Source organism: Chrysochloris asiatica, unplaced genomic scaffold, assembly GCF_000296735.1.
Source record: "Chrysochloris asiatica unplaced genomic scaffold, ChrAsi1.0 scaffold00060, whole genome shotgun sequence".
NCBI classification, from domain to species: Eukaryota; Metazoa; Chordata; class Mammalia; order Afrosoricida; family Chrysochloridae; genus Chrysochloris; species Chrysochloris asiatica.
In genome coordinates, this window is record NW_006408578.1 from 4,358,891 (window position 1) to 4,381,889 (window position 22,999).

The 22,999-nt window shown below is 42.5% G+C and overlaps 1 protein-coding gene across 1 annotated transcript in view; it reads right to left on the bottom strand.

Annotated features, from left to right (window-relative positions):
• Positions 1–22,999, bottom strand: part of PHACTR1 (phosphatase and actin regulator 1) — a 765,475-nt gene that overhangs the window by 90,285 nt on the left and 652,191 nt on the right. The window contains exon 7 of the mRNA XM_006864086.1: positions 19,453–19,620. Coding sequence (XP_006864148.1) covers positions 19,453–19,620 — 168 coding nt within the window. The remainder of the gene's footprint in view (positions 1–19,452; positions 19,621–22,999) is intronic.

Here is a 22,999-nt window from a genome sequence, read left to right on the forward strand (position 1 = left end):
CTGTTCCTGGACTGTAAGATAACTATTCCCCCCTTTTTGTTACAAAACTTCTACCTTTACAGTTGTGACAGTCACATTAGTCATGATAACAATTACTCACTATAGAATCGTAAGAATCTTATCCCATCTCCTTTCACCAGATCTGTCTAGACAAGATGAAAAGTATTCAGTGGGGACTCTATCTTCCCACACACACTATAAAACTAAACTCTCTCTTGAAAACTTGTAAGCCAGTCACTTCATGCCTTTATAGCTCCACCTCTCCCCACCCAATGTCTAAGTTGCCGGACCCTATCAACCCTATATACAGAGAGGATAGGATTGATACTTGATGTGAAGACTCTCCACAGTGTTTTTAGTGGCAGATTCTCAGAAGTCGATCTTTCTTCCAAGGTGCCTCTGGATAAATCTGAACCTCCAACTTTTCTGTTAACATTGAGCACATTAATCATTCACATCACCTAGGGACTCCAGCTCAATCCTAGTAATTGTAATGTGCACAGTGAAGGGTTTTCCTCCAGGGACCCCTTGCCCATGATTTGTCTTAGGCAGGTAGGTACTCAATTGCTTGATCCCCAGAAAAGAAGGCCAGGAGTGTCTACTGGGACACTCTGCCCAGGAAGTGTCTGAGAATACCTCAAGTTATCAGGTTAATAACTTCCAGCCACAGCGTTCTTGTCACATTCTCCCACAGCGTTTCTTGTCACTACTTCAGTAACAAAACTTGCAAGGTGTCATCACTGGAAAATAGGTCAGATGGGCCCAGGAATGCTATCCACACAGGGAAGGAAGCAGGACCAAAGGGGAGATGAAGACTTTGTTTTTCCAGGGATGCTATGATGGGGCCACACAGTGCCGACCCATTTCTACTTCTACCTGCATTTTCCTCCCCACTAATCCCTGCAGGCGTAATGTTCCATATCTTGGAAGTCCTAAGGAGCAGTTCTACTCTGTCAGGTGGTGGCTGGGTGCCGTGGAGTTGGTTCCGACTCATAGCAACCCTGTACAGGATTTCAGAGGCTGTTAATCTTTATGGGAGCAGAACGCCTCATCTTTCTCCCATGGAACAGCTGGTAGTTTTGAAATGCTGACCTTGAGGTTCGCAGCCTGATTCATAACCACTATGCTACCAGAGCTCTGTCACCTAGGGTTGCTGAAAATCGACTCAGTAGCAAAGAGATTTCCTTCCCACCACCTGTTTGTCAGTGTGTCAAACTGTGGTGACGTGCATATTGCTAGGATGCTGAAAGCTATAACAACAGTATTTAAAGTACCAGCAGAGTCATCCACAGTGGACAAGTTTCAGTGAAACTCCCAAATGAAGACAGACTACTTCTGAAAATTACCAATAAACGTACAGATCACAGTAGAATGCTGTCTGATACTGTATTGGAAGATGAGCCCTCTAAAGTTGGAAGGCACTCAAAATACACAACGGCTGCAACAGTGAACTCAAGGATGCCAATAATCACAAACATGGCTCAGGACCCAGCAATATTTCTTTCTGTAGTACAGAGGGTTGCCATGAAGTCAAAGTCAACAAGAGAGCAACTGTTAACATCTGCCTTCTGGCAGCTTTACTACACTTGGTCACATGCCCCCAACATATAAAAAGTAAAAGCTCAATTAGCCTAAAATCAATTTGCTAAAGGCACATTTGCCCAAAATCAATTTACCTAATGAAGAGCTTGTCTAAACCTAAAGTTGGTAATGAAAGGATTTAAGAAAGAAAACAAAACAAATTTGTCTAATGACACTCCCAATTTAAATGTTTTTATTAAAATCATTTATCAACTTGAAGCATTTTGTAAGTGATCGGTTTCTTTTATCCTCATGGGTGGATTTTTCTATTTTATCTGCATTAGAGCACTTTAAAGCGACCTGGTGGTGCTATGGGTTAGGCATTGGCTGCTAACCACAAGGCTGGTGGTTCAAACCCACCAGCCACTCTGAAGAAGAAGGGTGAAGTTGTGTGCTGCATTCTAGAACACCCCCATAGAGAGTTGCTAGGAGTTGGAATCAACAAGATGGCAAAGGGTTAGTGTCTTTTTAGACAGGATTATTTCAAGAGCTTTTCTTCCAAATTTTGTCTCAAGCTACAGATACTTATTGAATGTTTAGCTTTTCATACAGAGCTGATTCAGTGCACTAGATTCTTCTTGTCTTCTTATGTTGTGTTCTGGTTTGCCTTATGTGCCCTTTAGGCATTTATTAAGAAGCACATAAAACCATACACCCAATGCTTATTTCTGTTTGATGTTTTCATAGTAAGAAAGACAGAGAGATGAGTTGGGACAGTACTGCGTGCCACCAACATTTATTTTTCAAGATGTCCAATTCCTTTAAATTAAGATGTATGTGCATATGTATGTATATTGTTGTTAGGTGGCGTCCAATAGGTTCTGGCTCATAGAGACCCTGTATAGGGTTTTTAAGACCTTAAATCATTATGGGAGCAGAAAGCCTCATCTTTCGTCTTTGGAGCGACCGAACCACAGACCTTGTGATTTGCCATATATGTATGCATATAGTAATATTTATATATATAAAACATGAAATTTGAGCTCTGCTGTGGCACTGCAGGTTAAGCACTAGATTGGTAACTGCAAGGTTGGCAGTTCAAACCCACCAGCGGCTCTCAGAAATCCTATACAGGAGTTATATGAGTCAGACTGGATGTCACACAACAACAACATAACATAAAACTTGCCATTTTGACCTTTTTTTTTTTTTTTTTCTTTAAAGCTTTTATTGTGAATTGCGTGATAGTTTACATGGGAGAACATTAGTTTTAACACTTATCATTTCATTGCAATGATTACACTGTCCTCCGTGCATTATCATTCAACAGTATTTGCTTCTATTCCCTCTGTTTTTTTGTTTTGTTTAGTTTTTTGGGGGGGATGTACATGAAAACACTTAGGAATATATAATCATTTAAACAGCCCAAGGGCACATTCTGCAAGGCTGCCTTCTGGCCGTCAGCACTCAGTCCCTCTCTTTCCATGAGTCTAGAGTCCTCAGCTGTTCCTTCTCTCCATGTCCTCATCTCTGTCTCCATCTCTGGTGTCACTGCTTCTCTGGTTAAGGTCCCATTCTGCTCATGCTGTTTTTCCTTGATGGTCCTGGGGTCCTCTGTTCCTGGACTGTAAGATTAACTACTCCCCCCTTTTTGTACCAAAAAGGGGGGAGTAATCTTATTTACAGTAGTTAATCTTATTTACAGTTGTGACAATTGCAATAAAGTCATGATAACAATTACTCACTATTGAATCATATCCCTATCTCCTTTCACCAGATCCGTCTAGACAACATGAAAAATATTCAGTGGGAATTCTACTTCCCCCAGCACACTCTGAAACTAAACTCCCTCTTGAAAACTTGTAAACCAGTCACCTCATGCCTTTATAGGTCTCCCGTCCCCATTTTAGGTAATTAATCTCTCAGTTACCCATCTCTATCAACTCTGTGTATAGAGGGAATAGGTTTGATCCTTGATGTGAAGACTCCTCTCTCAGTTGGTATTTTGAGCTACTATGTGCATAAGTATAGGTCAAGTTCATCAAATTATAGCAATTTGTACTTGTTTCCTTTATCAAATTTATCTTCCTTTAGTCCAGTTCTGATCATTAAGCCATTGAAGATAGTAGGTAAAATGAATACTATCTGCCAGTTTGGGCATTCTTGTGCATCTCTCCTCTCTTCATATCAGCTGGACGCTTTACTCTCAGCTCTAGCCCTCCATGGCTATGTCCTTGTCCATGGGCTCAGGAGTCCCCAGGTCTCACCACACTTCAGACCAACCAGCCTTTCCTCTTCTGTCTCTCATATCAGGTTGACAGGAATCTATGGAATGTGGCATTTGGACCATTTTTAAGTGAATAATTCAGGTGTTATTATGAAGGTGTTCATCAGTCGTATTAGGGAAGTTTGAGAAAGGCAGATTCCCGGGTCTCACCTTCAGAAATTTTGATTCACGGGATGTACAATTTGAGTCAGAAGCCTGCTTTCAAAAATAAGTCCCAAATAACTCAGACCAAGGTGGAGATCCTATTTGAGACAGTGTTAAACTTGCTATGAACTATGAAGCTGAAGATGATGACCAAAATGTACCTTAACAGAAATGAAAACTAAGCTATAAAATCACACTTACTCAGCAGTTACCTTTAGCAATTTGCTTAGCCTGACAGTCAGTTTTTCAATGTGTGACATGGGGATAAATTAATATGTCAAGAGACTGATGTGACTATTAAATAAGATAATGAGCATAAACTGTCTTGTATTAATTACTCAGTGAATACCATTATTCTTTTTGCTATCATCATCATCATCACCATCATTACTGAATTGCTTCTTTCAAGAAGCTCTTGCTGAGTTTGATTTAGTGGCCTGTCCTCTGGGCCCCATAATCCCTGGACTTCTCTTTGTCATAGCATTTCACAGAGCTGATCCAATGCATTTCATTTTCCTGGACTCAATGCTGATTTTTGGATGTGGTTGCTTCCTCACACGTGCACAGTAGACGCTCAATAAACGTTTCACAGAATGGAAGAACTCGTTGGCCAGTTTGTCCTATGGTAAGGTAAGGCTTTTCTAATCCCTGTGGTCCTTGGATCAGCATCACCTGGGAACATCTCAGAAATGCAGAATCTTGGGCCCAGCTTTCAGAACCAGAATCTACATCTTGACAAGACTCCCCAGATGGCACTGTACACAACTAGACTGAGAAGGGCTGCTCCTGCCCGAGGCAAAAGACAGATGCCCAGGTATGCTGGAGGAGGTGATTCGGCCACGTGACTCCCTGAGGGTTGGCAGGGGCTCCCTGAGGGGAGAATGGCCTGGTCCAATTGCCACTGGCTCAGAACTCATAAGAGCTGGTGCTTCATCACAGCTTCAAGACTAAGAAGCAAGCTCTGTTACTTAAGCCCTTCAGCCTTCCTAAGCGTTCGTTTCCTCACTGCAGAAATAGGGTATTATCCACGTTATAGATCTGTTATGAAAAGTAAAGAAATTAACATATCTACCCAGCTGCCATGAAAGGTGCTGAGATGATAAAACAAATTCACTGCTGTCAGCTCTGACTTCTGGCGACGTCATGAGTGTCAAAGTAGAACTGGGCTCCAAAGGATTTTCAATGACTGATTTTTGGGAAGTAGATTACCAGGCCTTGATTCCGAGACTCCTTTGGGTGAACTCCAATCATCTGGTTGTCAATGGAGCACACCAACCATCTGTGCCACTCAAGGACACAGAAAGGATAGGCGGGGCTGAAATTTAGACCATGGCTTATCTTGGTATGGGTGTGTGTGTGTCTGTGTCGGGGGGAGGTTGAGTCACCTCAAAGAAACGGCCAGTTTTTAAAATAAAAATTCATTTTTCCAGAGAGCTCCTTTCTGTAATTTTACGGAGTTCTCATGTTGGTTACTAAATGGCCTGAGTATAGTATCAAATCCCCCAGCACAGTGCTTGGTATATAACAGGAGCTCAATAAATGAACTCTTCATTGATTCTGGAATAAAAATAATAATATTTTCCCAGCTCGCCCACTGGTTCATTTGAAAGTCAGACAAGATAAAGTGAAAGTGAAAATGCCTTGCCAAATGCAAAATGTTATCTACATCTGGAGTCCCGGTGTGGCGCTGTAGGATAAGCACTGGACCGCAAGGTGGACAGTTCAAATTCACCAGCTGCTCCTCAGAAGCTCTATGAAGGATCACCATCAGTCAGAACCAACTCAATGGCACTTAACGACATCTTCATCTGTAGTGTTCTATTAGGACTCTTGGAGCACCTGTGAAAGTCCAGCCTATCCAGCCTATCTAGCCTGAGAGCTTCCGGGATTGTGGTGGGAAGATGGGAGCCAAAAAGAAAACAGAGCGAGTTTTTTGTTTGGTAAGGGTTCTGTTTATAAAGGGTAAGTAGAAAGAGATTCAATGAGCATCTTAGCAGTTTTCTGTCCTTGCAATAAATCACTGCAGGAAGAGAAAAGGAAAGGCAATTCTGATGCACAGGATACCGAGCATCAATATCAAGCGCTACTGGGAAAGAATATGAAACTGGGGACCAGGAAACCTGGATAAATAAACCCCAAGACTATGGTCCTTAGCCACCCTTCAGGTCTAGTTTGCTGCAAGAATGGAAAACTGCTAAGAAGCTCTTTTAATTGTTTCTCCTTGAAGAAGTTACCAGTTAACATACTAAAGAATAAGGCTGGTCCTAATTGAATCTCAGTGGTGTCCTGATAAACTAGAAGAGACAAAGATGGAAGACAGTCATGTGACAAGGCAGTTAAGCCCTGAGAGACAAGGAAGGATCTTTTCCTAGAGCCTCCAGAGGGATTATGTCCTTGCCAACAGCATGGATCTAGACTTCTACCCTCCAGAACTTCGAGACAAAAAAATTCTCTTGTTTATACCTCCCACTTTGTGTACTTTATTATAGCAACCCTAGGAAATGAAAACACCTCTAAAAATCCAGGGTGAAAATATCCCCTTCACCTGGTTAGCCCCTTACTGAATACAATTGTTTTGCCTATATCTGATGCCCAATATTTATGAATTGTTGGAAGACAGGCTCTCCCTACTTGCATCAGTGATGGTGGCTGGTCCTGAGGGGCAAACACAAAGCTTCCTCCTGCTGCCTTATTAGAAATGGATAAGTCCTTTGCAGCCACATGGAACGAGATGTAGTACATTCATAAAAATGTCTTCGTTGATGGAGTGGAAAATGCAAAACGACCAGTTCCCGAGAATAAGGAAAATAAAAACTGTGAGCGTCACAGAGCCACAAAACCCAAGAGGGCCATATCTCCCGAACATAACCTAGCTCTGGCTTATGACTTCAGACAGGAAATGAAAACCCAAGATTACTTCTGTTGACTCCTCTTGGGCTACAGGATGGTAGCCTGCAGACTGAATGAACTGGGCTAAATGAATCCACCTCTAGCTTCTTCTTCCCACCATTAATGAATGTATGTATCAACACATCATGGAAAAGCCCATTTAACACGGTTAATGTATTCGTGTAAATGGTTGTAACACTTAGCTCCTTAATGAGTAAAGGTGTTGTAAGAATTTCAAAGGCATTTGCTGGCTGGATTTTTTTTTTTTTAAACATCTTATTGTGTGGTAGGCGAAAGTTTACACAGCAAATTAGCGTTCCAATCCCAACATTCATGATACTGTTTCATGACATTGTGTCAGCTTTCTCGCCATTTCTATTTGAATGGTCCCCCTACCCCTTCCTGTGCTGGTTGTATTTTAGTGTGTAAAAGTTCTCACTTTCCTTTAACAGATACAGCCATTCTAGACAAAGACATAAAGGGCCTAGAAGTGTCCCTAGAACCTCAACAAGGGTTCTTCATCATTTCCCCTGGCTACACGAAAAGAGCTCACAGGAGTTCCATCAATGTCTTCAGAATTCCAGGCCACCTTAGGGAACTCTGGTCATCTGGCAATTTTTCCTTGGTCAAATACCTGGAAGGACAAAATGTGCTGACTGACCCTTGTGGAGAGAAACAAGAATAACAAAAGAAAAGGAGCTCAATGCTTAGGAGACATCTGGAAACTGCTAATGCTGATAATGGGTCACATAATGAACCCAATTAATGCCCCTGAGTTGGACATGTGAAGAATCCCACAATGGCAAGTGTTTTGCTATATGCATATTTATCACAATAAAAAATGGAAAACAAAATGCTTGCTATGAAATGCTCCAGAGAGCTGGTTCATTCTCCCAATCCGAGCCAGAACATGTAAAATACAGCCAGCCCTTGACGTTTGCCAGGACTATGTCCTAAGACCTTCCAGATCCTAAAACTGAGGGTCTATATAGTGCACAAAGGAGCTCTGGTAGTATAGTGGTTACGAATCGGGCTGCTAACCTTAAGGCTAGCAGTTCGAAACTACCAGCTGCTCCGCGGGAGAAAGATGAGGCTTTCTGCTCCCGTAAAGATTTACAGCCTTGGAAACCCTGTACAGGGTTGCTATGGGTCGGAACCGACTCGACGGCACTTAACAACAACAACATATAGTGCACGACCAACTGACTTTGTTTCAGAGTTTCTTTCCACAAGAAAATATTCTTGTGTATTTATTTATTTTTTTATGTTTGTTTCTAAATAATAAATAAAAGCTTTGTTTTTTAATGAACTCCTTTCACGAACATCTGAGAACAATACGTCATTGAGACAGAGACACCTGGCAGTGGGTGACAGGCACTCATAATGTGAGTCACTTGGGCATGTCACCCTGGCAGGGTGGCAATTGAAACAGATTTTTTTTTTTGGGGGGGGTGGCATAAAATGACATTATTTACTGCCACGAGGGGTTTATATCAAAGACTTAACACTGTGCCTGTCCTTATAATTATGGCACAAACAATAACAGGATCAGTAAGTTGTTAGAAATTATAAATCACCTGCATAAACACACGTCACATTGCTTATTTTTTGGAGAATGAAACAAGTGCTGTCCCTCTCTGGGAGAATACGGGAGGAAGGAACCATTAAATTGGTAATGGAACTGCTGAATTTGAGCCTTGCTTCACACTTGCGCAGTTGGAATAGACTTAACAACAACTGATTTATTTTTTATTTTCCAATAGCGACTGGTTTGGAGTCCCTGAGTGGCATAATTAGTTGATACGCTTGGTTGGTAATGGAAAGGCTGGAGGTTCAAGTAAGCCCAGAGGCACCCTGGAAGAAAGAGGTGGCGATGTATTTCTAAAAAACCAGCTACTGAAAACCCTGGGCAGCACAGTTCTACTTTGACACATACGGGGTTCACTATAAGTCTGAGTCACTTTGTTCAGGACAAGTACAAAGGAAGCTGAGAAGGTCCAGAGATGGACCCTTGAAAGGAGCACAGATCCCAAAGTGACCACAGCAGGCAGGGACAGGAAAAACTGAATCTGAATCAAAATCACAGGGTCATGAAAGTGAACATAAACATGTTCATCTCACTTCAGAACACAAGAGCCAGGAGAGAGATTTCTGAAGCCTGAAAGAAGTAAATATAAGCCATGTAAAAGAAAATGCTACACCAAGCATATGGAATTCACTAGTAATAACAGAACACTCGTGTTTGTTGTTGTTTAGTGCCATCAAGTTGGTTCCGACTCACAGCGACCCTATATAGGGCTCCCAAGGAACAGCTGGTGGATCTGAGTTGCCGACCTTGTAGTTCAAACCGACCTTGTGGTCCGGTGCTTATCCTATAGCACCACACCAGGTCTCAAAAACACTCATGTTGTTGTTGTTAAGTACTGTGGAGTCGGTTCTGACTCATAGTGACCCTGTACAGGCTTTCCAAGGCTGTAAATCTTTACGGGAGCACACAGCCTCATCTTTCTCCCATGGAACGGCTTGAAGTTTTGAACTGCTGACCTTGAGATTAGCAGCCCGATTCATAACCACTACCACATCTTAGTTTAAATGCCTTCACATTATTATTGGTTTTTTTTTGCATATAAGGGCACCTTTGTAAACAACAAACACTGAGAATATAGGCTCCCAACCTACCAGGACTCCCAATAAGAAAAGAAAAGAAAGTTGTTTTGTTCCAGTCTCGACCTAGATCACAGAGATCCAAGCAGGTAGCCCCTCTTCTACATAAGTTCCATTTAATCAACAGGCAGTCCTTAGAAGCTCTGCATTTGGAGAAAAGAAAATCAAGACTGGAAATTTAACAGGAAAATGGATATGAAAAATCAGTTCAAGGAGCTTCCCTGTTCCTTCAGGGTACCAGTTACCAAGTGAGTGTCAATGCTAAACTTCTTGAGGAGGCTTTTGAGTTACTATTCATTCTCCACTCAAAGGCACATATGAAGCTCAAGGTCACAGAGGGCTAACGTGTACGAGCAGAGTAGAATACTGGGAGGGAAGGCAGAGGCAGAAACAGTTTGATGATTCTACAGGGGTTGGAAGGAAGGATGAAAGAGAACAAGAATGAGGGTGGTAGGGGATGTTGGGGAGAAATGGTGAAAGAGAGCAAAAGGAAAACTTAAATGACAAATCGGAACGTGACCGTGGAACAGTGACAACATCCCCCCAAATCTGAGAGACAGTCACACAAATAAGCATACTAGTTCTGGTTTGACAAGCACTGGATGCTGGGTTCTCATCAAACAAGCATAAGTGCTGGGCTGAAAAATATCACGGAGGGGTATGGGTGCTGTTTGTCACGTAAATTTGCAGTTGCAAATACTTGGGTAATGTTGAAACTAGCAATCAACTAAGTTCTGATAATACAGTTACGTTTCCTGTATTTCAGGCTCTAAAGATAGTGTAAATAAGCCTTGGGCAGGTTCATATTGTCAGAAGGGTTTGTTTCTAAGGATCCACAACAGGTCTCTTCTTTGCTGAATTGCTAAGTCTCTAATTATGGTCAAATCTTTCCCATGTGCTATATTGTTCCTGATTTTCATATCGCTGTCTCCTGGACTGTTCTTCCAAATCTAACCCAAATCTAACCCAAAGAGGCTCGGACCTGCCTCTTTACTTTACTGGTTTCTCCTCTCTTTGTCTAAAAAAAAAATCTGTGGTAAATATATAGGTAACAGGAGCTCTGGTACTGTAGTGGTTACGAATCGGGCTGCGAACCCTAAGGTCAGTGGTTCGAAACTACCAGCTGCTCCGCGGGAGGAAGATCAGGCTTTCTACTCCCATAAGGATTTACACCCTCGGAAACCCTGTACAGGGTCGCTATGGGTCGGAACCGACTCAACGGCACTTAACAACAACAACAACAACAACAACAATATAGGTAATAAAACATTTGCCTCCTCAATAACCTTCACAAGTATCCTTTAGAGAAGAGCTTGATTTCTGAAAGACTCTGTATGTTATTTTCTCTGTCCTTGAGTTCTAAGATTAAAGAGACAGGAGTTTTCATTTCTTAAGGGGATTAGAACATACAAGGAATCATAAAAAGCTGATGATGAACTTTTCCCTGGATTTTAGGTTTAGGTATTTTGTTTCGTCCTGGTGTGGCGCTGTAGGGTAAAATATTGGACTGCAAGGTCGGTTTGAACCACCAAGTGGTGGTAACCCTACACAGGGTCGCTATGAGTTGAAACCGACTCCACGGCACTTAACAACAACAGCAACACATTCTGTTGAAAGCAGTCCTGGTGTGGCGCTATAGGTTAATGCGCTGGACTGCAAGGTGGGTTTGAACGACAAGGTCAGCAGTTCAAATTCACCAGCCACTCCTTAGAAGCCCTATACAGGGTTGCTATGAGTTGGAACCATTCGACGGCATTTAACAACAACAAACATGAGGATTCTGGAGTCAAACAAAAAAGGTCTAAACTTATCTCACTTACTAGCTGTATAACCGTATCAAGTCATTTTACGTCTTCAAATGTCATTTTCTTTTTTTGGGGAAAAGGAGATAATATTGATAGCTGTAGCACCGTAGGATCAGCACTGGACTAGTCAGTGGTTCAAACCCACTAGTCGCTCCTCAGAAATCCTATGCATAGTCACTATGAGTTGGAACCAATCTGACGACACTTAACAACAACAACCTCAAATGACTACATGGCATGCTATAATGTTCTAAAGAAATGGAAGCTGCCATCTTCATTCCCTACGTATGAAAATCAGATTAAGAAATCCAGTGCCCAGGAAAGGTAATTGTCCTTCACCAACAGGCACTTGTGGGTGCCCCGTCTAAGATACTGAAAAAGCAGAAGGCATACATCATTCATGCACTGGTAAACACACACACACATAAAACCCTGAAGAAAAACTTAAAAGGTAGGAGACAGTGGTTTTGTCTTGACTGCCCTTTATGATCAGACAGGGTGACAGAAGGAGAGGGAAAAAAAATGAAGAGAAGAAAATCATCTCTCTACTGACTTAACCAAGACAAAACGCTTCTCCAAGTTAATTTCAACTTTCCTATTACAGTGAAAGCAAAGGACACAGCAGAGGATTTCTGCATTTCCTTCTCTGGAAGCAGCCCAACAAGAGGACCATGTTTCCTTCAGAATTCTGCCAGGTCATGAAGCATTGCCACTTTAACCTGCCACAGGGTCTTTCTCAATGTCCCCACACCCCCTCCCCAAAACAACAAAAAAGGCAATTTAAAATAAACAAATATTGAGTACATTCTAAAAGCATAAGTCTCACTGCAAAAAAACCCAAACAGTTGCCATTGAGGTGATTTCTACGTGTGGTGACCCCATGTGTGTCAGAATAGAACTGCGGTGCTCCATAGGGTTTTTTAATGTCTGCCAGGTCTTTCTTCTGAGGCACCTCTGGTACTTTCGGTTAGCAGCTTAGCACATTGTTTGCACCAACCAAGGACTCCACCAGTCATCATCGATTTAACCCAAACTCATGACAATCCCACTTGTAGAATTCTTACTTAACTACTTCTTTCTGATATAATTCTGACGTCTATGGGGTAGTTAGTAACAGAATATGTGGCTGTCTCACGGTGATACTGATTCATTATGACCGATTCCTCTCTGAGAGAAATTAAGCCAGTCTAATTAAGTTTAAACCCTGAAGGACAGCAGTAGACTTTAGTCTACAGACATCTCTGGCTGTCTTGTCTTTATCACATTAAAGAGGTACACTGTTGTTGTTAAGAGTCACCAAGTATGTTCCAACGCAAACTGACCCCGTATGGGGTTTCTGAAGAGTGACTGGTGGGTTTGAGACACTGACCTTGTGGTTAGCAGTCCTATGCTTATCCTACAACACTACACTAGGACTCCAAATAGGTACATTGTTGTGAAGTGCTATCAAGTTGGTTCCAAGTCATAGTGACCTTGTATGGGGTTTCCAAGGAGCAGCTGGAAGGTTTGAACTGCCAACCTTGTAGTTCGCAGTCCAGTGTTGATCCTACAGCGCCACACCAGGAGTCCAAAGAGGTACATTGTTGTTGTTGTTGTTGTTACATGCCGTGGAGTCGGTTCCGACTCATAGCGACTCTGCACAGGGTTTCCGAGGCTGTAAATCTTTACGGGAGCAGAAAGCCTCATCTTTCTCCCATGGAATAGTGGTAGTTTCAAACTGAGGACCCTGAGGTTAGCAGCGTGATTCATAACGACTACGCTAGCAGAGCTTCTTAAGGGTTTGATATTATTAGCCTTATGCATTTTCATCTATCATCTCAGGCTATGTGAACATGAAGTTTGAGATAGCAGTCCTCTCTCTCTTTGAGAAAGGGCCAGTGAAGTCACAGAAATTGGGTTCATTTAGGTATCTTCCCTAAAGACATAAAGAATCCTGGATACCAAGCTACCCATGGCTCCAGGGTTCATAGCTGAAGTTGAAAAGTGCTTCTACTAATTTGGTAATTAAAATAAATTAGTGGGAATTCTTAGTTAAGAGTCTTGGTGTGATGCTGTAGGTTAATGCACTGGATTGAAAAGTTGGTTTGAACCGAAAAGTCGGAGATTGAAGCTTACTAAGCTGCTCCTTGGAAACTCTATACAGGGTAGCTATGGGTCAGAAGCAACTTAATGGCATTTAACAGCAACAACAATTAGTTAAGGAATCCTGTCAATTCTTCTTTTAAAATGACCATACTCTCTCTTTCAAGACATGCTATGCCCAGGTACTGGTGAGGTTGTATTTGAAAGACTTTGTTAGTCTGCTGGTTCATATTGTTCAACTTAATCCAACAGAGGACTTTGGAGTTCAATGTATAGGGCTTCCCTGGTAAGTCTCCTTCCTGTCCTCTCTTTTTGCTCATTTTATGCAGTGACACAGGAAAAGATTTCAAAAGCCAAATTTTATTGTATGATTCCTCTGCTCAAAAACTTTCCAAGGCTTTGCATTACCTAGAGGATAAAATCTAAATCCACGTATGCCCCGCCTACTCACCTGCTCTCAGGATACCCTGAGATGAACCTGCCATCCCAGCTCAACCACTTCCCCAATGACCCAAGTCCTGCCGTGTTCATCGTCTCCTCTAAGGCTTTGTCTAGCTGTCCTTTACTGGAATGCCCTGTCCTGTTTCCTTATAAATGTCCTTCATGCTTGAGGGGCAGCTCAAGTTCAGCATTCTCCAATAACTTTTCTATCAGCTGTACTGAACCGCAAGTACTTTCTGTACAGTATTTATCTTGGTACTTGATTATTTATATTGTTGTTGTTGTTATTAAGTGCCATGGAATCAATTCTGACTCATAGCAACCTTGAGTTAGGACTTCCAAGGAGCAGTTGGTGAATTTGAACCAGCCTTGCAGTTCAAACTGACCTTGTGGTCCATTGCTTATGCTACAGTGCCACATCAGGACTCCAATTATTTATATACACATTTATATCTATATATTTAGATAATGCATATTTGTATACAATACAAATTATATATATATTTAAAAAATAATATTGTCACATATTTCTGACCCATTTTGATACCTACCATAATATTCAGTCAATCAAGATAAACCAAAACAAAACATAACAAAAAACCAAGCCAGAAACCCTAGCATTATGGAAACAATGTTCACTAAAGTGGTAGTGGTGGTGTTTATGTGCTGTGGAGTCAGTTCTGACTCATAGTGACCCTGCACAGGGTTTCCAAGGCTGTAAATCTTTACAGGAGCAGAAAGCCTCATCTTTCTCCTGCGAATAGTTGGTAGCTTCAAATTGCTGACCTTGCGGTTCACAGCCCGATTCGTAACCACTATGCTACCAGAGCTCCTATTCACTAAAGTAGGAGTTGGGAAGTAAGGAGCCTCATCTTGGCTCTGCTGCAAAAATCCTGTCAGCCTTAGAAAAGACAATTTTCCTGAGTCTCAGTTTTTCTATCTAAAAAATAGGTGAATAGTCTTCTCTGTCTCCACTCTCATTGTTGAGTGCCAGGAGTTGGTTCCAACTCATAGCGACCCTGTACAGAGTTTCTGAGGTTGTGAATCTTTTGTGGGAGCAGAAGTCTCACCTTTCTCCCTAGGAGTAACTGGTAGGTTTGAAGTGCTCCACCCTCATTACACCTTATAAATATGTTATAGCAGTCAATTATATAGGTATGTGTTACTTAGCACCCACAACATGCTCTGTGCAATAGGATGCCTGAGATTTGGACATCGTGTAAGCACTGTATTGTACATGAAAGGGCTTCAGAAAGTTCACGAGAAAATTCCATTGTTTTCGTTCCATTTTTCAACCAACGTTTTCAAGCCTCTGTGTACAAGCAGTTCTGTACAATTGGCAGCCAACTTCCTGTATCAAAATCCAAACCCAGCCCACTAGCCTCAAGTTGGTTTTGACACATAGCCAACTTATAGGAGAGAAGAGAGTGGAAGTACCCCATAGGGTTTCTAAGGCTGTAAATCTTTAGGGAGCAGAAAGTCTCATCATTTTCCTTTGGCTCAGCTGTTGGATTTGTACCGTAGACTGTGCTTAGCAGCCCAGTGACTAACCCACTGCATCACCAGGGGCTCCCTTAAATCCTCGTAAGACTTATTTTATTAAAACCTTATGGAGCTCACTGGACAAAGCCTAAGAGCTTAGAGTGGTAACCACTGGCTACAGCAGGCCAGCCTTGCTGGATGTATGGCTGGGCCAAGCACGGACGGACAGCGCCAACAGCTAGATCGGCGACTTTGTGCCTTCCGAGCACAGAGTGGGGGTGCGGGTGGGTCGGTGGGCAGAGTGTGTGGAGGATTCACCAAGAGGACTCGGTACGGGTGGGTGCGGCTGCCCTGTTGGTGAGGTTGCTTCCTGGTTATGTGTAGCCTTGAAGCACTCAGGCCCAGCCGCCAGAGGTCCCCGAGGCGCGAGCAGAGGAAGTCGGCTTGGCTGGGGGACAGGCCAATGGAGCCAGGAGAAAGAGAAGGAGGATGTGGAGGGAGAGGCACTGAGGGTACCGGGCTGTGCCGTGGAACCCTGACGCTTGGTGGAAAAACGGAATGAAAACAATGCATTTTTCTCGTGAACTTTCTGAAGCCCTTTCATATATAATATGGTGTTTACACAATGTCCAAATCTCAGACATCCTATTGCACAGAGCATGTTGTGGGTGTTAAGTAACCCCTACCTTCACTCTGAGGGTCTGAGATCTTGAAAACTATTAATGTAAGTGCCATGGTGTGGTACTGAATCATAGCGACCCTGTATAGGGTTTTTGAGGAGCGGCTGGTGGGTTTGAACTGCTGACCTTGCAACTGCAAGGTCCAGCGCTTATCCTATAGCACCTCACTATTACTGTTGTTGCTAAGTGCTGTTGAGTAGGGTCCAACTCATAGCGACCCTGTACAGGGTTTCCAAGGAACGGCTGGTGAGTTTGAACTGCTGACCTTGAGGTTCCTTATCTTACAGCGACTCAACGGACTCTTCCACACCATTAGGGGAAATAATAAATAAAAGGAGAACATCTTTCCCTTTTTTAAAAAACACCACACACAGATATATATGTACCTGGCTGTTACCTGAAGGAACATTAAGCTACAAATACCCATATGTATACTGTTTGTAAAAACACCAACCAGTATAAAAAGGCAGGCCGTCTATCAATATCAGTGGGACTACAATTCATGCTGGAGAAACAACTCTGAGGAGGCTCTGAATCTCTGATTATACCACAACCTTCAATCACATGGAGATATTTTATTCATGTGCAAATGTAACAAAATGGAATTTCACCAACTGCTAAATTTAATAGTCATGGGTCCATTCATGAAGTAACACTTAAAGAAAAATAAAGAAAAATCATTTTAGGCCAATGTTCCTAAATATTTAAGCAAATATTTCTCACAATATTTTGCAAGTAGCTGTTGTGGTTTTCTTTTTGCTATTATTTTTTAAAAATAGAACAAAAAGCACCAAAGTGAATTTCAACTGAAGAAATACATAGACTTTTTGGTAAATAATTTTAAGGCAAAAAATATTAAAAGCTTTAACAAACTCATTTTGAGAGGTGCAAGTGTTCCTCTTTTTCTCTGCAAAGATTTTGAAGTTCAATCAAATCAGTAGAAGTGGGCAAATAGTGCTCAATTAGTCACATAAAAACAAATGTGCAAATTTACAGATACATACAGTTGAAGACTCTTAGCATAGAAAGACTAGATGTATACCACATGCTTTCCAAATGACATATACCACACAAATCTAGCTCACAAATGCATGCACCAAGACATACAGGGAAACATCCCAATATCCCACAGAGCAACCTCACAAGCGTTACAATCAGATAACAAAGAAAACGCAAGTATCATCCCTTGAAGGGAAGGAGGGGGTCCCACGACCTCAGCTCTGACTCACCTGTTAAGTGGTTGGCAATCCTGGCAATGGGTTTGGGAGGCAGGGCAGGGGGTTGCTTGAGAAGGGACAGCTGCTTCACTGGGGTCTCCTCATGGTCTCCAGAGAAAGCAGCAGGTTTTTTGGGGGGCAGTAGCAGGACTGGTTTGGCTGAAGGATCTTGGGACAGGAGGACTCCAGACTCACCGGCAGAGGGACTCTCTTCAGACACTGAGGGCACAACCACATGACACACAGGAGACATTACACAAACGGCAGTGCAGCGGCCAGCCCAGCCGGGACAGGAACACAGGACAGGGACGCCGGCCAGCAATACCATTGGCAGCACCTACAACTCCAAGCTCTCACATACGTGCAGAAAGTTACAAGAGCACACTACAGTTATCCAATAGAGATGAAGAGTAGGGTGGAGGGACATGGGGGGAGGCAAAGGAGAGGGGAATGGAAGAGGTAGAAAGAACAAGAGAGAGAAGATGAAAGAGGACATTTGCTCAAAACCATCAAAAGCATCCCGGTGTCAAGTTCGGTGTTTGTAACACACATTTTTTTAATGTGGTAAAAACATGACTCATGATTCCAGCAACGATCAACAGGATACAAGTGTAAACAGATTAAGGATGAAGAGCCCTCTGTAAATTGGTTCAGAACCACTTGCCGGGCACCTTGGTTTGGGCCTATTTGCTCTTTGCTAGGGAGGGAGAGAGAGTGGCTTTGGGTCTCACTTTGGGTCTGGCTCTGCCCTTCTGGAACACCAGGTAATGCTGGTTTCTGGGAGGAATGACCCTCACAGCTGCACGCCACAAGCCTCAGGTGGCTACTCCTGGTTCCAGAGCACTCAGTAGTCTGCTGTTTTAGGGACACCAGTGCCCCTCTCAGCTCCTATACACTTTGAAAAGGCAAAGGATGCTTCAAATCAGCATCTTTCACTTTCCCCTTTAAAACACTTGCTTCTCACTTCCCAGAATTGTGGTTTCCTTGTCCTGCCTTGTTTCTCCCCATTTCTATTTGCTCTGCATTGAGCCCGACTCTCTTTCCCCACAGCGCACCTGTGGCTGGCTCCAGTAAGAGATGGCATGGGGGAGTTAGCAAATACCTGACTACTGTGCTCAGCCTGGACCTATGACACAGTCAAACTCTGCAACTTCAATGGATGACGACAGATTTCACTACAACACTCAAATCCAACACACTGCAAAGGCATGGGGAAGGCTGGACTGAAAAATAATTTACCGCTCTAACTGGAAAAACCTCCTAGAGAAGAATCCAACTCAATTGCACACCCTCCTGCCTTTACCAAGGCAGCAGTGGGAATGTCTTTAAGTGACTCCTCCCTTTCCTGCCCTTGTCTTCCTCTCTAATCTGGGTCGCACAAAAGCTTGACAATCCTCATGAGCACTAAATTCTCCCCCTGTCTCAAGAAGCACTATTATTACCAGTGTCTGACATGCTGATGGAACAATGACTCACAGGGTCCCAAAATGAAGTGTCAGAATTAACTTTGCAAAACCCTCCTCTTTCCCTTCCTCCTGCTGACGTGGATTTTCTGCATGGTTGGGGAAAGGGTATGGCATTGCTACCTATATACTAGATACTCCAAGAAGTCCCATTTTCTAACATTGGCTACCATTCTTCCCTGGCTGCAGGGAAATACCCATTTTCATGCTAATCAGGACAACCTGCAAACCTGAGAAAGGTGTATTGGCCACTCAGACAACTTTGGAATAGTCAACTGCCATCAAAAATCATCTCTGGGTAGAGTCTAAATTGTCCAGTAATTACTGCTGGTATAGTGGGACCAGGATTAAAGGGCTTCCTTGGGACTTTTACCAGGCAAATCAGACAGGTAACATATACAAGTGTAAAATTATTTAGTTCTATCTTAACCAAAATGAGTGTTAGAAAAATTTTAAAATGGCATTTTAAATCATCAAAGTAGTACAAATAAGGTGTGCCTTCTTTAAAGAGATCAACGTTATTAAAATTTAAAAAATATACCAATACATGGGAAAATTGATGCTAAAACAAAAGAATGATGTTGTTGAGAAATGTTCTTATAGATAATACACATCCTTGTTATGTTTTTACAGTCAGTATGTTCTCGCTGGTCAGTTTTATCCACATCTCCAAATCTTGATGCTCAGGATGGTCCAAAATAGACCCACAGGCCCAGGTGGGTGTAAAGTCCCTGATGCCACATTGTGCAGACCCACTCAACTCTACCAGGGTATTACCTGTCCCATCCATGATGTCTGAAGGTTGGAGCACCTCGTACGAGCAGGGATCCCTGGGCATCGGGACTGGCTCCATCTCGGACAGTGCAGGCAGGGACAGCTGGCTGGAGCTCAGGGACTGTCCACTGTCCAGGGAGTCATCTTCATTGGATATGGAGAGCTCCCCATCTGTCAAAGAAGGAAGGTGCAGAGTTAGGCCCAGCAAGACAAGCAGCCACTGCCTGACTGCTAACAAGGTGGAGGCTTCTGACTAATATTTATTCAGGTTAGTATCTGAGGCTTTGTGGTCTCATGCTTTCAATGGCATTCAACGGTTAGAGGCAGGGCATCTAACCACCAAGGCAATAACTTTCAAGGACTTCCAGTTCTATTCCTGCTTTGTCTCTACTCTTCTAACCACAGTCTACCACCTTTGGGATGCACTTTTTAAAACAACCAAACCCAAACCCCACCCACTACCACTGAGTTAAACCCAACTCAGCAACCCTATAGAGGGAGGTTTCCGAGCGTGGCTGGTGGGACTGAACAACTGACTTTGGGTTAGCAGTCCAATGCCTAACCCATAGTGTCACCATGGCTCCTTTTTAAAATGAAGATGAATTAAAACTATTTTTTTATTATAATACTTGAACTCTAGAAAAACTAAGCAGGTTTCAGAGGTTGGGAAACCACAGTCAGGAATTCCTGTTTGGGATTAAGGGGCTTCATGACACTCAATACCACCAAAAAGCACAGGAAAAAAAACCCAGGAGCCTAGGGGGAAAATTCATCCCATCTTCTGTTTATGGTGTTCATGGGTGGTGCAAATGTTAATACACTTGACGGCTAGTTGAAAGGTTGGAGGTTCGAGTCCACCCAGAGGAGCCTCAGAAGAAAGACCAGGTGATCACAGTCATTGAAAACCTGGTGGAACACAGTTGTACACAGACACACGTGGGGTCATCAGGAGTCAGAATCAACTCAACGGCCACGGATTTGGTTTTAGGTTCTGTGTTTAGTTCTACGTGATCCCAATTTGTCTATATTGATAAATATTTGGGAAGACTCCAAGCTCCAAGGCTAGCTTGGAAGTAAGGATTCTCCTGTGTTGACCATGAAGCACTTTGTATGGGTGTGCAGACTTTGATCTCTTGCTCACAGCTCAGTACAAGAGGTTGCTAGTTAACACCTTGGTAGAGGATCAAAGGCTTCTATATACAATGGCTATTTGTCAAATCAGAATTCCCACAGTATGATTGAATCCTAGCCCTGGGGAGTCCTAAATAACTAGACAGGAAAGTCAAATTAATTTTGAAAGAGGACTGAAAGCTAAGATGAATAAACGCCCAGATGAAAGACTTTAAAGTTATGCCTATTCAGAAGCACAGAAACCAGCAAAGCAACTGCCTTATTTAAAACTAGAAGAAAGATGACTTGCGTATAGAAATTAAACAGTGAAAATGACTCCAAAGTTGATCTTGGATATATCATTGCTCACTTTTGCTCTGAACTCCCATGGTTTGGTTTTGATTGTATGCATCAAAGATATATGGAGGCTAAAGATTCCCCCACCTCCTTCCTATCTGTAAGTCCCTTCCCATTAGAATTTTTGAACTGTATGTTCAATCGAACCAGCTAACTACTAGCTAGCTGTCAAGTCAGTTCAACACATGGTATCTTCACGTATGTCAGAGAAGAACTGTGCTCCACAAGATTTTCAATGGTTGATTTTTCAGAACCAGATCGCCAGGTCTTTTTTCTGAGGTATCACCGGGTGGACCCATATCTCCAGCTTTTCAGGCAGTAATCAGTTGTATTTACTGTTTGCACTCCCCAGGGACTCTACGGTTCAACACAGTAACTCACATACCAACAGACTTTAGATAGCATATGGTTCAATGACACATGGTATTGGACCAGAATCTTCTACAAACACAGAAAAATATAATAAATATAAAGCATTGACATGTAAGGATATTTTTCTTTTTTCAGTTGGCTTTTTTTTTTTTTTAATCCCCCAAATGATTATTGTTAAGTGCCATCAAGTTAGTTCTGACTCATAGTGACCCTGTATAGGGTTTTCATGGAGGGCCTGTTGGATTTGAACTGTCAACCTTGCGGTTAGTAGTCCAGTGCTTATCCTACAGCTCTACACCAGGACTCCTCCAAATGGTGGCAGTAGTAGTCCCAGCTGTTGTTAAGTGCTGTTGAGTCGGTTCCAACTCATAGTGACCCTGTACAGGGTTTCCAAGGAGCAGCTGGTAGGTTTGAACTGCCGGCCTTGTGACTCACAGTGCAGTGCTTATCCTATAGCATCACACTAGGGGGAGGAGTAGTTACTATCATTCAAGGTCAATGCTATGGAAATCACATGGCTGACCTGGGAGCTTTCAAGTTGGGAAGGTATGTATGGTGTGCTGAGACGATATAACCATCCCATCATGTATGGTCTTCAGCCTGTTTACAAGCTTTAATTTAACCCACTCACATTGACTCCATGGAGTCCTGGTGTGGAGCTGTGAGATAAAGCACTGGGCTGCAAGGCTGGTTTAGAGCCACAAAGTTGGTGCACAACTGCTCCTTGAAACTCTGTAGAAGGTCGCTATAAGTCAGAACTAACTCCACGGCAGTTAACAACAAAAATAACACTGACTCCATGAGAGGTAACTTCGCCTGAAGTTCTCAGTTGGTAGAATAATGATAACAACTACCAGTCAGTGTTTTGCATCTCTAGAAAATCACTTTCTTGATGGTCCAAATATGATAAAAGTACTGAACAAGACAACCAGAGGAGGAGGCGGGAGTTTTGGTGCTACTGCCAAGTTCTACCTCTTTAGAGCAAAGATGCAACTGAATGGTTATGAGATGTTTATTAGTTAAAAGTGTCATAGATGCCTCACTGGAGAAAAGAAAAAAGATACAATTGTAGTGGATTACTTTAGGCTCTAGTACTGTAGTCGGGCTGCTAGCTTCAAGGTCAGCAGTTCAAAACTACCAGCCATTCCATGGGAGAAAGATGAGGCTTTCTGCTCCGGTACAGATTTACAGCCTCAGAAACCCTCTACAGGGTCACTATGAATTGGAACTGACTCCACGGCACATAACCACCACCACTTAAGACTTTAAATCTTGGTTTTTAGCACTAGAGTTTTTGCTAGTGAGTAACAGAAAAGCAGTATTATTTCTCTTTGAAAACTCTTATTGGGGAAAAAACCCCAACTCTTAATGATTTGTTGTGGAGAATATACATAGCACAATATACATGTGTACAATGTGGTGACTGATCACATTCTTCCAGTTGTACTCATGCCTCTTGGGTCTCAAAAAATTTAGCTCCCTAGGGATTAAACATATCTCTGCTAAATCACAAAGGTCCAAAGCCTCTCAGAAAGGAAACAATCTGGGGAATTCCAGTGTCATAACTTCTACCTATGAATTTTCCACAGAAGAAATAAAAAAAGGGGGAAACAGAATAAGACAAATCATATCACCACCTGAAGAGAAACTGTTTCTTTTCTGCACGTCTTTATAGTGTTGTAAGTGTTGTTGGAAAATATGCAAAGATTTG